The 13,109-nt window shown below is 49.0% G+C and overlaps 2 protein-coding genes and 1 long non-coding RNA gene across 5 annotated transcripts; 2 read left to right on the forward strand and 1 right to left on the reverse strand.

Moving 5' to 3' along the window:
- Window positions 1-156: 156 nt before the first annotated feature.
- Window positions 157-3,339, reverse strand: CENPV (centromere protein V). 2 transcript variants are annotated; one of them, XM_086859658.1, is made up of 6 exons: window positions 3,107-3,339; window positions 2,832-2,912; window positions 2,077-2,196; window positions 1,245-1,314; window positions 729-843; window positions 157-418 (listed from the first exon to the last, which is right to left on the reverse strand). In XM_086859658.1, the coding sequence occupies exons 1-6, from the start codon at window positions 3,334-3,336 to the stop codon at window positions 294-296; spliced, it is 741 nt and encodes a 246-aa protein (XP_086715784.1). In that variant the 5' UTR covers window positions 3,337-3,339; the 3' UTR covers window positions 157-293. The 2 variants fall into 2 exon arrangements, with proteins under 2 accessions (XP_086715784.1, XP_086715783.1); XM_086859657.1 differs by lacking the exon at window positions 2,832-2,912 and having other exon boundaries at window positions 2,077-2,175; window positions 3,104-3,339.
- Window positions 1,251-7,050, forward strand: LOC147649627 (uncharacterized). The gene is made up of 3 exons (XR_015278540.1): window positions 1,251-1,420; window positions 3,613-4,050; window positions 6,679-7,050. It is a non-coding gene; the product is annotated as an uncharacterized LOC147649627 (long non-coding RNA).
- Window positions 7,051-9,666: 2,616 nt separating this feature from the next.
- Window positions 9,667-12,236, forward strand: UBB (ubiquitin B). Of its 2 annotated transcripts, none has more exons than XM_023939285.2 (2): window positions 9,667-9,910; window positions 10,767-12,236. In XM_023939285.2, exon 2 carries the CDS (start codon window positions 10,773-10,775, stop codon window positions 11,916-11,918), a length of 1,146 nt encoding a protein of 381 aa, XP_023795053.2. In that variant the 5' UTR covers window positions 9,667-9,910; window positions 10,767-10,772; the 3' UTR covers window positions 11,919-12,236. The 2 variants fall into 2 exon arrangements, with proteins under 2 accessions (XP_023795053.2, XP_023795052.2); XM_023939284.2 differs by lacking the exon at window positions 9,667-9,910 and adding an exon at window positions 10,037-10,101.
- The last annotated feature ends 873 nt before the right edge of the window (window positions 12,237-13,109 follow it).

A 13,109-nucleotide genomic window follows, 5' to 3' on the forward strand; every position in this document is an offset into this window, starting at 1 on the left:
GTCTCAGCAGGACATAGGAATGAGGTGCAAGTGACTGTAATGAGGTCTTTTGTATTGTGCTTTAAACTTTAGCACAGCTAAAGGCAAAGTGCCAAACTAGAAACCCTGGTGTGGTATACAGAGCAGAGGCAGTTTGAAAACTGAGTCACAGAGGAATGAGACAATCAGCATAGAAAGATTTATTTAAGAAACAGACAACAGGTAACAGTAGAGATTGATTTCACCAACCATCACGCAGGAAACCCCAGACTGCAGTTCCATGGCAGTGCTCCCAAGGCTGCTGGAAGGGTGTATCAGGGTTTTGACATGTCTCTGATGGTCTTATGTTCCCTCACTGCTTTCTCCCATTCCTTGCCATTGATATCCTCTGTGATAATGGTCTGCACGGTGCCATCATCCAGACAGTGAGGAGCTATTCCTGAAGAAAGACAGAATACACAGAAACCTGCTTTTCATAAAATGTGGGAGATGCCTGCTCCATTCCATGGCTGGGGCATCTCAGGGAACTGTAAATGCTATTGCTTTGAGGCTGAGGAGCCTGGATAAGAATCCTGTCACAGGAAAAAGCCCACACATTATAGGTAAGATTGTTTTTTACGAAGGAGCTACAGGTTCAAACTGCAATTCCAGGTGTTTATTAACACCTGTCATGTCAGCATCCAATGGAGCATTTATCCAGTGTTTGCTTGGTGGTTAATTCTGGTTATCACAGTTTGCTTTGTACCTACCATAACCATCAGGGTTAGAACGAGGAGTATAAAAGCTCTGAACACCACAGGTCTTGCAGAATGTGTGCTGAGCACAGTGTGTGTTGAAGGTGTATGTTGTCAAATTGTCAGCACCCTAAGCAAAGGAAAAGCACTGTAAGTTTTCCATGGAAATAGATAGATAGATAGATAGATAGATAGATAGATAGATAGATAGATAGATTAATTACTTTGGGCCTGTAGCTAAGAAATTAACAATTTAAAATGCCACCTTCCTGTCTTTATCTGAGATACAGAACTGTGTATTCCTGTTCCTTTCCTGAACCCCTATGTTAAGTGTCCATAAGGACGTAAGTCAGGCCTGGGAACTGCAAGAGCTCTAAACAAGATGCACTAACACAACCACACCAGACAGCTTAAATTGCAGCCATTTCCCCCAACCAACCAAACCTAGGGCAGAAAACTGCTTGTTCTTGGCTCTTTGAGGAGAACACTGCTTGTGCTCATGGCCATGCTCTTACTGTGTTCTTACTCTACCTTCAGCAGCTTGAAACGTGATGCTGGCACAATGAAGTGTCTGTTCTGTTTCTTTGTGCAAATGCTGCAACTGTAAGAGAAAAAGCAGACCTTTCTAGAAGAAGTGGACATGTTGTAGAGTAGCAATCAGACCTCTTGACAACAGAAATTCCACTGACAGCTAGAATGGCTCAGAGGTAAGTGGCAAAAGTGGATTTGTGGTGTCAGTAGTGTTTTGCTGAGCACACCTGTGAAGACTGACCCTACACAGGTACCCCAGTAAGATATTCTTAGACACAACTGTTGAGGACAAACTCAACAAACTTGACAAACTCTAGCCCTGAGAAATCCTCTTATTTGTTCAGAGCACGCTTGGGCAATTTTGCCAACATTCATTACCTTGCAAACAAGAAAGTAAAGTTCAGCAGTTCACCCATGAGCTGGAAGCAAACAAGTTGCAGGCAAAGGAGGGTCACTACTGAAACCAGAGAGTGTTTTAGTTTGAGGCACATGTGGTCAGGGTTGTAATGTCATTTGAGAAGAACAAGTTAAGAAAAGACCAATGTGCTTTGAGCCCCCTGCATGAAACAGAAAGCAGATGGCTGAGCACCTGGACTCATTAGATCTCTCCTGACACTCTCTGTGTGAACCTGGCTGTGAGACATGAAGTCCTGCCCAAAGCAGCACCTGAAATCACCAACACTGATCTTCTAGTGGATCAGGACATAATTAGGGGTAAATCCTACGGAAACAGCTCAGAGGGTGTTCTGCAGCTGTCTCATCTTTAGCTCAAAGGTTGGAAAAAGCAGAGAGCTGACACTCATCTCTGGGAACAGGGAACAAACCAACTCACTTGCAGTTAAACACGTGCAGATCTGCTGAAGCCCAGACCTCAAAACGGACGGCTCCACAGTGACAGCCTCCTGTGTGCTTCACCAAACCCCTGTATTCACTGGAGAGAGACACAACAGAGCTTTTGGGATCATCCTCTCTTGCTTTTTGCCCAAGAGAACAGTAAGGCTATACACAACATTATTCAGTTCTGTCTTGAGCTTTTGCAGAACACATCCACTCAAATGTATTTAATAACATATGTCAGAATGAGGTAGAGGGTGGCTTTTGTCCTCTGCACCAATTGCTTTTGTGGTTTAATTAAAATGGTGAAAAGGAAAGAAGAGCACCACTTTGAGGACTCTCAAACACAGCCTCCCACCACGCTCCAGGTCACAGTGCTGACCCTACAGCTGTGTCCATACACAAGCCTACATGTAAACCAAAGCTATCTACTCAAAACAAACTGCTTGGAACTGAGAACTGAATTTCCCCACCGTTCCTCCAACACCACTAATATTCCTCCATTTAAAAGCTGGGGAAAGCAGAGATAAGTAGATTCTACATAATATTTGAAATGTCTTTTATTTCGGGTTATAACTGCAGAGGAACTTTACGACCAAGGGATTTCTGAGCTTGTGCTTCTCCCCCTCCCCAAGCCGCCTCCACAGCAGCTGGGCAGTCACCGTGCGGGTCAGTCGCAAAACGCAAAGGCAAAAACATTTTCCTTCCAGATTTTCCTCCCACGGACAGTTTCTGATGTGCCGCGCTCTGCACAGAGCGAGCACAGGAAGTGGGTGGAGATTTACAGGCTGAGCCTCGCGGAGCCCCCAAGGGCATTTTCGATGGGAGAGCCGTAAAACACGGGAAGCTTTACCACAGAAAGCCACTTTTTTTTTTCCCGTGGTGCGTGCGCCCCCTCCCCATCCCAGCCCGGCCCCCCTTCTCGGCATCTCGCGGAGCCGCTCTGCAGATGCCGCGCAGAGAACGCTGCCGGGAACGGGACTCGGGCAGGAGCGCGGAGCAGCCGCCCCGGCCCCGTTACTCACTACGCGTCCAGCAGCAGCCGCGCCGCCTCCTCACAGCTCAGCCGGTGCCGCTCCTGGAAGGCGGCCCAGCGCCCACTCTGCGCCCCCAGATCGATGGCGCTGGGCCCGGGGGGCTCCGCCTTGGCCGCGGCCGGGGTCCCCCCCGTATTCCTGCCCCGGGCCCGGCGCGTCCCGCCCGCGGCCTCGCCGCCCCGCCGGGAGCGCCGCGCGCCGCCCGCCGCGCCGCGCCCCATGCGCGCCTCCGCCGCCGCCACCGGGGGGCGCCCCCGCGACGCGCACGGCCCGGGAGGGGCTGAGGGGAACCGGGAGGAGACCCGGGAGGGGCTATGGGGACCCGGGAGGGGACACGGGAGGGGCTATGGGGACCCGGGAGGAGACACGGGAGGGGCTAAGGGGACACGGTGGAAGCGGGAGGGCGGCCCGGGACGGGCCGGGACACAGCGGGACCTGGAGGGGCTGGGGTACAACGAGGGGAACGCGCAGTGAAGAAATCTTTTCCTCACATGCAGCCTAAAGCTCCCCGGACACAGCTTGAGGCCATCCATGTCCTCTCATCCTTCCTTGTCACCTGGGGAAGAGAACGATCCCAGCTCCCCACACCCTCCTGTCAGGGAGCTCTAGAGAGGGAGAAGGTTCCCCCCCTCAGCTCCCTCAGCCACTCCTGGTGCTCCAGCCCCTTCCCCAGCTCTGTTCCCTTCTCTGGACATGCCCCAGCCCCTCAATGTCTCTTTTCTTCTGCTGGGCCCAGAACTGCCGGCAGGATTCGAGGTGTGGCCTCAGCAGTGCCCAGCACACACAGTCACTGCCCTGCTCCTGCTCGCCGCTCTGAGGCACTGAACAGGCCGCACTAGTGCTGGAGTTACCAACCCTGAAGTGTCCAAGGAGCTACTGGAGGCGGCACCTGGGCACATGGTTCAGTGGTGGACTTGGCGGTGCTGGGTTAACAGGTGCACTTGATGATCTTAAAAGTTTTTTCCAGCCTTAAGGATTCTATGATTTTCTGATTCCAGGGCTGAGGCCAGGCATACCAGTCATCCACAGGCATGAGCCTGAGGTTTTCCCTCTCATTGTGAACACATGCCTCACATATTCACAGTCAGAGAGGTGTTCAGCAGATCCAAGGTGCTGCTGGAATTGTGGTGTTTCACTTCTCTGCTATGAACAGCTTCATTTAAACACAGCATTGCTGTGACAGCACAGGATGTGCCTTCGGAAGTGTGTTTAGGCCTTCCTGAGGTTTGAAGTCATTGTGGCAACTTTGCAGAGAAATGACTTCTAACAGGATTCCCACTTAGCTTGCACTAATTCTGTTACCATAGTCTTGAAAATAAGAGAGTACATACCTTAAAAAGCAAAATAACCCCAACCAAACCAAAACCAAACAACCAAAGAAAAACCCCAAAACCAAAACAAGCAACCAAATAAACAACAACAAAAAATAGGAAAATATTAAATCACCCCTTTAGTGGTAAATATATTTTAAAAAGTTATTCTTGAACACTGAAATCCAGTGCTGTTTCTCAAATAAAACTATCAATGCAGGGAAAAGTACAAAATTTGGAGGTGTCCAAATCACACTCAGTTGGGGAAAAAAATAATCATTCCAAAGACCAATGGAATAATAATCTTTGTCCAAAGACAAAGGCCAATGTTGCAGGACTGGAAATTTCTTTTGTTTGACATATAATCAAGAATTTGTCATCAACAGGACTTAATGTCATGTTCTTTCCAAGAAGGGGAAAGATGTAAACAAGTGAGCTGAGTCTTGAGAGGCAAAGAGGCACCAAAGGGTCCTGTGGCAGCCAGGAACGTGGCAAAGCAAGAGGACGGTGATGAATAAACATCCATCAGCACTCTGGTCTAGAAAAGAGCTTTAAAAATCTTTAAAAACATGTGACTCCACTGTCCAGGCTGCCTCCTGGGATGGCACATGCCAGGATTTGCATAAGAATCCTGTGGCTCAGCACCTCTCTGATTGGAAAGGGCACCGAGTTACAATTTCCTGTTATCCCTTATGGAACCTCTGCTCCGGTTACTCATTCTAATGGAAGCAGGAGAACACACCCTGGGTGACAAATTCATCTGAGCCACTCCCAGACCTTTAGTCAAACCAGATCACATGTCAGTCACCTCATATTTTGGGAGGAAAAAGTCACTGTGGTGAAATTGGGAAGGCACTGAAACTGAGCCTGTGCTGGCTGCAGCAAGGATTCGTCTCCCCTTGGGCATGGCCAGCACCACTCACGGTTTGTCCCATCCCAAAAACACTGAACTCAGCACTGAAAGCCAGAGTGTAATTTTAGGAGCTCATTTTAAGGGGTTCGTTATGTTGATTCACACAAATGACCCTCTGTAAGACAGGAGCCACCAGCACTCTCAAAAAGCAGTTCCAGGAGAAAACTGGAGTGAGTTTGTTCATGTGATATCTGCAGATCTGTCACTCTCTGTGCCTCTCCACAATTAGTTCACTTTATTTTAAATGCAGAAGCTGTTTTGAGAAGCTAAATTCTGCTCCCCTGTGACGTTTCAGGATAAAGAACTGGAGGACAAAAATGGAAGTGCAAAATGCCATAGTAAAGAAATTCTTTCTATTTTTTCATTGGTTTCATATTTTTCACGAAGGACTCAGAACAAAAAACTGAGTCTCACATAAACAATTCCAGAGCTTTACGGTGGAACTCTGGATGACGGTAAATGTCAGAGATATTCTGAGCTGAGAGCCCTAAATTTCAGTGGTCAAATGTTGTATTGTCAGTGTACTTGGGCAGCACTTTCCCAGTGCCCAGAATTAACAGCTCTCATTTCACTGCTTCCAAAGCTGATGCAATGTTTGCCAGGCTTTAGGAGAGGCCAACAGCTTGACAAAAAATGCATTTGCTGTTAAGCTTGAGAGGAAAAATGGAAAAGGAATAATTACCCAGACAGATGATGGGGTGGACAAGAGGAAAAGTCCAGTAAATTACAGTTGGTTCTGTGTAGGTGTCCCGTGATGCTCAAAGGCCAACAGCAGCTGACGTGTCCAGTAAAGTACAAAGGGACTTTTCTGTGCCATCTCAGCTCTGCTTGTATAACAATGACTCAGCTCTGCAGCCCTGGCTCACAGCCAGCATTGAAATTGTGCCTGGAAGAGCATTTTTATCCCCAAAGCAGCACTGAAAGCAGCTACATGTTTGTGGGTGAAAGGGAATTAGGAACTGTGGATGTTTTTCATATCTAATAAGCAGGGAACTAGGAGTTGTGTACAGCTGACATCACACTTTTAAAAACTGCGGTGGTTCCAAGTACGTGGTTTGTTCAGGGGGAAAAATGGCAGTGCTTGGATTTTAGTCTCTCTGTGGTGGAGGGAGAAATATTCCATATGTTTTCCTCACCATCAAAGGACCCAAGCTATATCTGAAAACAAAATGTAGGAGGCAACACCCCCGGGCTGTTCAGAAGGCCTTGACAGTGTTTGTTTTTGTTCACTCTTACAGAGGTTCTGTTGAATTTACTAACAATGATTAACAGCAGTTTAGGACTCATTTCTTCTGCCTGTTTCTTCTGACATTTATTCTTCTGTCTGCCTGTTTTCTAAGGAAATTCTTTGCTGTTTTGCTGGAAAACCTTGCCCCAGAAAGCACAAGCTAAACGTGCTCAGAGGCAGCAGAGAGGAGGTGAACAAAGAAGCTCCCTCCCTGCACTGCAGCTTGGATCGGATCCAAAACATTCCCGGGCAGGAGGCAGAGTGAAAGATGCAGGCAAGGAGTTTTAGAACAGACCTAGTTATTAGCTGTTGCTTTCACTGGCACAACACGGGGCACAAACCTGTGATTTCAGCCCTTTATAAAATGCCCTTTGGACATCTCCTTCCAGCAAAGCATGGGGAGCTGTCACAGGTCCCTCTGTGTCACCCAGACCTGCCCAAGCCTGTTTCTCATGGCAGCACAGATCTGAAAGCTGAATCTCATGTATCCTACAAAGTTAAAATACACTTTAGACAAACAGGGAGACAGAGAACTATCACTAATTTTCATATTTTTACTGCCAATGTATTTGTTTTTCTTAATTTTTTTTTTCTTTCAGCTCCTTAAGTCAGTGGCTTCTTAAAAACCTTGTTTAGTGAAGGTATTTTTAGCACAAGGCTATAAAAACAAAATCGAGGGAATTGTCTTTTTTTGGTAATCTCAGAATATCACAGTCAATCTCACAGTACTTTGAGTTCTGACTCACTCCTTCTGTACCCCTCCAGGCTGGCAGCACAGGGACAAGCAGTGACATGCCACTGGTCTGTTTGTCTCATGGGTGGAACTTGAGCCAAGCCTGGGCCTTACTGCACTGCTACAGGCTTGGGGAGACAATATTTATCTTCACAACTGTAAATATAATTATACTGCATCGTACACAGTGAGAGGAAGGTGTGAGTAATGTTATGAGATAGGAATATATATATATATATATATATCTGTAAATATATATAATTTTTCCCTGTGTCAAGCAGTCCTATTTTTGTCTGAACAAAGAACAGTAACTGGACTTGCCACATACCCTGTGATGGCCTGGCTGCCTGTCCCAAGCTAAACCTGGTAGCTAAACAGATTGCCGCATGTAAAAGTGATACCTTGTTGCTAGGACATTAGTCTGCTTAAAAAACAGACCCAGCTTGTGTTCCAGAATGTACAGATTCGTTGGAAACATTTCCATGACCCCAGATTCTTCTCTCCTGAAAGTAGGTTGCTCTGTACCACTGCCCAGTGACCTACTTTTGAAAAGAAATGTGTGTTCCCAACTGCAGGCCCCGTGCCCTGGCAAAGGCTGGAGCCACCTGTGCAGCCAGAGCAGTCACAAGATATAGATTTGTGGGGTTTTCAGCTTTGCATTTATTTATATACAGTTCAGAGTCAGCTGCTCCATGGTTTTTGTTCACCGAGAGCTACCAAGAGAGGAAGAGTGGAATGTTTGTTAAATGCATGTGCTTCGTACAGCCACAACAGTTCCTCCCCACAACAGATTTAGCCATTTTTAGGGAAAAAAAGAAGGGAGGCCTCCTGTGTTTTCTGGTTTACACAGAAAGGAAAAAAAAAAATGACAGGAATTCCTCTTCTCTATCTACAGGAACATTAAAAAGAGAATTATGCACCCTAAAATACTTAATAAATGTGTGATGTGCTTTAACACAGCCCAGGCTTTACATTTCTCTCCAGCATTACAGATGCTTCCATATTTGTAAATATTAGTTATTCATGGCCTTTCCTGTGGGAAGCCTCGGAGCAAACCTTCAGCCACCTTGGCACCACCAAACAAAACCCACGCTGGAAACACTGAGCAGAACTGGCAACACAAAGCAAACAAACGGGACATCGTCCAACTCTGCCTTTTGTCCTAAATTCATGTAGCCAAATAATAATTCCAAGGTTGACTATTGCCATGGAGCTTGATGAACTTTCTGGTTAGCATTTTTCCCTCTTCCTGTTCCTGTATTTTGAGTAATTATTGTTAGGATGATTTATTTCCTTTTTACTGTAAATCAGGAGGTGCTTGAAGCCTTGTTAGGAAAAGGGAAAGCAAAAGGATTTTGTTGTTGGGGTTTTTTTTGGTTTATTTTTTTATTTTTTGGTGGTTTTGTATTTTTGTCTGGGTTTGAGGTTTTTTTAGTGGGAAACAGAGCATCTCTCTGTAGTGAATCTTGCCAGTCACACACGTGCTGATGCTTTGTGAATAGAAGATTTAACAAGGTCATCTGGCTTCACTGAAGGAGCAGCAGATAAAGCTAAAAAAACACATAAAAACGATCATGGATTTTGTGCACTCTTAATATAATATTAAATGAGTTAAGAGCCAGTCTGAAAGGTATAATGAAGTTTAATTAACCTGAGGCACGTTTCTACATCAGTTCTCAGAAGGTGGCTGCTTCATAACCGATCAAAGCTTCCTGTTCTGGAGGCGAGTAAACAACCATTTGAATTTCAAATGTCAGCATTTCATCACAGGGCTTGTTTTGAAGCCTCACATCAAGAGAATTAACTTGTCAGCCAGCTCCAACCAGTTCCACGGGCAGCTCGGGCACTGGGCCGCGTGACTGGGACAGCTCGTGTGACGCGTCAGGAGCCACCAACGCTCCTGTATTATCCTATTTTTCCAACTCTGCTAACTCAGTTCTGCTTTTTCACTCAGCTTTATAGGCCAGGACCGGCCCTACAACCTATCCTGGGCTTTTCCACGGAGCCTGAGCCTTGGGGAAAGGGCTGGTCAGAGGCCCTGGTGGGTCATAAAACACTGGCACCAAGGGGTCACCCCCCTTTTTTAGGGCACTTTTCTCCCAGTCTGTGCCAGATTGTTCCCTGAGCACAGCTGGGGTTCAGGCAGGAACTAAGAAGCCCCACTATCGTTCCTACCGACACCATCAATTCCAATCCCCATCATAATCCCTCTCCCTGTCCCCTCATGGCCCCATCTCTCCCCCCCCCGCCAGCCCTGGCCGAAATCTGCCCCGCCAGGCAGCTCCCCCTCAGCAACAGCGTGACCTCACCGCGCACCAATCAGCGCCGAGCACCGCCGAACCTTCCAGAGCTTTCCCTGCCCCCGCCGCCCCCGCCTCTCGCTAACTGACCCCCCCGAGCAGCCAATCAGCGCCCGCCCTGCAGCTCGCCCCACCAATCACCGCCGGACTGCTCGGTCTGCCCACTAACGCCGGGACGGAGCGCCGAGGCGAAAAACGGTCCCAGATCCATCCGCCCCCTCAGAAAGTTGCAGATTTTTTAGGGTCTGATCCCCCTCACTGAAACTCTGGGACCCCTTTGCCTGAGGAGGAGGAATTGGAGCGGGGAAAAGGCGAGTGTGTTCCAGAACAGGGATCTTTTCCTTGGGACTACTTTGGAAGGCGGATGGACACGTTAGTTTTGGTGGGCGGGGCCTGTGTGCCCAGAGACGGTATAAATACGGGAGGGTGTGCGTCATTTGGCAGATTCCAGGTTTATCGCCGCTGGATACATTTTACAGACCCATCGCTCAGGGCCGCAGACGTGAGTGCGCTGAGGGGAACTGGGGATGTGTGACGGGGAGAGACGGGCCGGGTGCTCTGGGCAGGAGCGGGGCGGGCGCTGCCGGGCGGTTTGCAGGAGAGTAACGGAGGGGAGCGGGCGGAAGAGTTGCGCAGTGTTGTGTAGTGATCCGAACCCCGTCGATGAGAGCTGGGGTCGGCCGGGGGATGGGAATCGGGATAAGATTTGTCTGGGCAGGCGGTGTCGGTCCGGGGAAGATGGCGCGGGCGGCGCCGTCCGTGCCGGAAGGCGGCTGTGAGTCACTACCGGGGCGGGGGAGCGGCGCTGCCGCGGGGCGGGTCCGCGGGGCGGGCCGGGCGTTCCCTCCGCTGCTGCATCGCCGGCTGGGGGGGTCCAGTGCTGCCCTGCCGGACGAGAATGTAACTGAAATCGGAGGGCTCCGGTGCCGCGTTTCTGCACTGCGGGCATGAAGGGGGTGTGGGGGTTCTCTAGCGAAAGTAATCTGTTAAAAGAGTTCAGCATACCTTGCCTCAAAACTAGGTTTAGTGAGCCAAATTTATTCCACGTTTCTTACAACCAAAGTAAAAATTTATGATGGGGGGAAATAGCAACAGTAATCCCTTTGTTTTGGATTTACTAAAGGCTTTACTTAGGGGCTATTGCTGAAACACCTCTTTGTCTTGCAGGTCAACATGCAGATCTTTGTGAAGACCCTGACTGGCAAGACCATCACCCTTGAGGTTGAGCCCAGCGACACTATTGAAAACGTGAAGGCCAAGATCCAGGACAAGGAAGGCATTCCCCCAGACCAGCAGAGGCTGATTTTCGCTGGGAAGCAGCTGGAAGACGGGCGCACCCTGTCTGACTACAACATTCAGAAAGAATCCACTCTTCACCTGGTGCTGCGCCTGAGAGGAGGAATGCAGATCTTCGTGAAGACCCTGACTGGCAAGACCATCACTCTCGAGGTGGAACCCAGTGACACCATCGAGAATGTGAAGGCCAAGATCCAGGATAAGGAAGGCATTCCCCCAGACCAGCAGAGGCTGATCTTTGCTGGGAAGCAGCTGGAAGACGGGCGCACCCTGTCCGACTACAACATTCAAAAGGAATCCACTCTTCACCTGGTGCTGCGCCTCAGGGGTGGGATGCAGATCTTTGTCAAGACCCTGACTGGCAAGACCATCACCCTGGAAGTCGAGCCCAGTGACACCATCGAGAATGTGAAGGCCAAGATCCAGGACAAGGAAGGCATTCCCCCAGACCAGCAGAGGCTGATTTTCGCTGGGAAGCAGCTGGAAGACGGGCGCACCCTGTCCGACTACAACATCCAGAAAGAATCTACTCTGCACCTGGTGCTGCGCCTCAGGGGTGGGATGCAGATCTTTGTGAAGACCCTGACTGGCAAGACCATCACCCTGGAGGTTGAGCCCAGTGACACCATCGAGAATGTGAAGGCCAAGATCCAGGACAAGGAAGGCATTCCCCCAGACCAGCAGAGGCTGATCTTTGCTGGGAAGCAGCTGGAAGACGGGCGCACCCTGTCCGACTACAACATCCAGAAGGAATCCACCCTGCACCTGGTGCTGCGCCTGAGAGGAGGAATGCAGATCTTCGTGAAGACCCTGACTGGCAAGACCATCACTCTCGAGGTGGAACCCAGTGACACCATTGAGAACGTGAAGGCCAAGATCCAGGATAAGGAAGGCATTCCCCCAGACCAGCAGAGGCTGATCTTTGCTGGGAAGCAGCTGGAAGATGGGCGCACCCTGTCCGACTACAACATTCAGAAGGAATCCACCCTGCACCTGGTGCTGCGCCTCAGGGGTGGCTGTTAAGTTCTTGTGCATCTTGCTTGACACCAGGATTGCCAGTGGCACTTGTGTTTGCACTGTAGTTCTTCAATGTCTTAAGTTAATGCAAGGTTAATGCAAGCTTGAATAACTGCTGAACAACTGTCTGTTGAAATGCTAATAAAGTTTTCTGTTGCACATTACACCCTGTAGTCTGTCTCAGTTCAAGCAGGTGAAACTGGTGTATTAAGTGAAATGCTTTGGCTTCTTCCCATGGCAGTTTATTCCTCTTTGCATGTATGATGAGGACCAACCTTGTGGTTAAAATGGATCTGGATTAAAATCTTAATGAAGTGCTAATAATACCATGTTGTTCTTTCTTCCTAGATTTTAGCTGTGCTCTGCTTCAGGTGGGATATAAAGACCCCACAGGAGGGGTGTGGTGGTCACGGCATGGGGTGGGTTTTGCTGCAGGTTGGACTTGCAGTGTGTTCATGTGTGTGCTGGTTCTGAGGGTGGGGGTGAGGGGTTCTGGTGCTGCTCCTGCTCTGCAGGGACTCTGGGTGGGTGTTTGTGGCCGTGGTGTGGGGGAGGACTGGCTGCAGTGGGACTCGAGTGGTGTTGGGAGGGTGAACCCTGCCCGATGGGGCAAGTTCTACACAATCATTAGTGCCAAAAAGGGAGGGAGCTCCCACTGGAGTCTGGGTTAGCTGGGTTTGGGTTGGTTTTTCTATGGGGTGTTAGCTCAGTTGCAGTGCTGGGTGTTTAGAAGGGGATGTAATACCCAATGCCCTTCCCAAAAAACTTCCCTGGGTGTAGGGGTGGCTGTCAGTATCTTCATTTGTTGAGTTCTGACAGCTGCTCACCTCGAAATGGGGCTCCTGCCCCCATCTGAGTGCACACAGGCTGTGCTGCCTTTTCCCCCTAAACCTGTGCTAGGTACTACCTTGGTCCACTTTATTTCCTTGGGGGGCTGTTGTGGAAGTTGGTTTGTTCCTTTTGAATTTCATCACTGAACATTTGTGGTGAGTGCTGCACTTAATGGGAAATTAAGATGAAAAGTTGCACACTGCAGCTTCAGTGTGGGTTTGAGGGTTATATCCATGATGAGAATTCTCCTTAGGAGCAGGGCTTGCTTTTCTGTCTGTCTGCTGAGCTAGCAGAAACACAAAGTTCTGTAAACATTTGCTGTCTCTGCCACAAGAGACTTCCCTTGGTTTGAGTTTTCCTGCAATT

This window comes from Cyanistes caeruleus, chromosome 21 (genome assembly GCF_971803275.1).
Source record: "Cyanistes caeruleus chromosome 21, bCyaCae1.hap1.1, whole genome shotgun sequence".
NCBI lineage: Eukaryota > Metazoa > Chordata > Aves > Passeriformes > Paridae > Cyanistes > Cyanistes caeruleus.

Excerpts from the sequence above, each read along its gene's own strand:
- CENPV (XM_086859658.1), bottom strand. The coding sequence starts at position 3,336 with ATGGGGCGCGGCGCGGCGGGCGGCGCGCGGCGCTCCCGGCGGGGCGGC. Across the intron at positions 2,197-2,831 it reads CCACTTCCTGTGCTCGCTCT|CTCTGTTGTGTCTCTCTCCA; the intron begins GTGCAGAGCGCG and ends TGATCCCAAAAG. Across the intron at positions 844-1,244 it reads CACGTTTCAAGCTGCTGAAG|GGTGCTGACAATTTGACAAC; the intron begins GTAGAGTAAGAA and ends TCCTTTGCTTAG.
- UBB (XM_023939285.2), top strand. The coding sequence starts at position 10,773 with ATGCAGATCTTTGTGAAGACCCTGACTGGCAAGACCATCACCCTTGAG.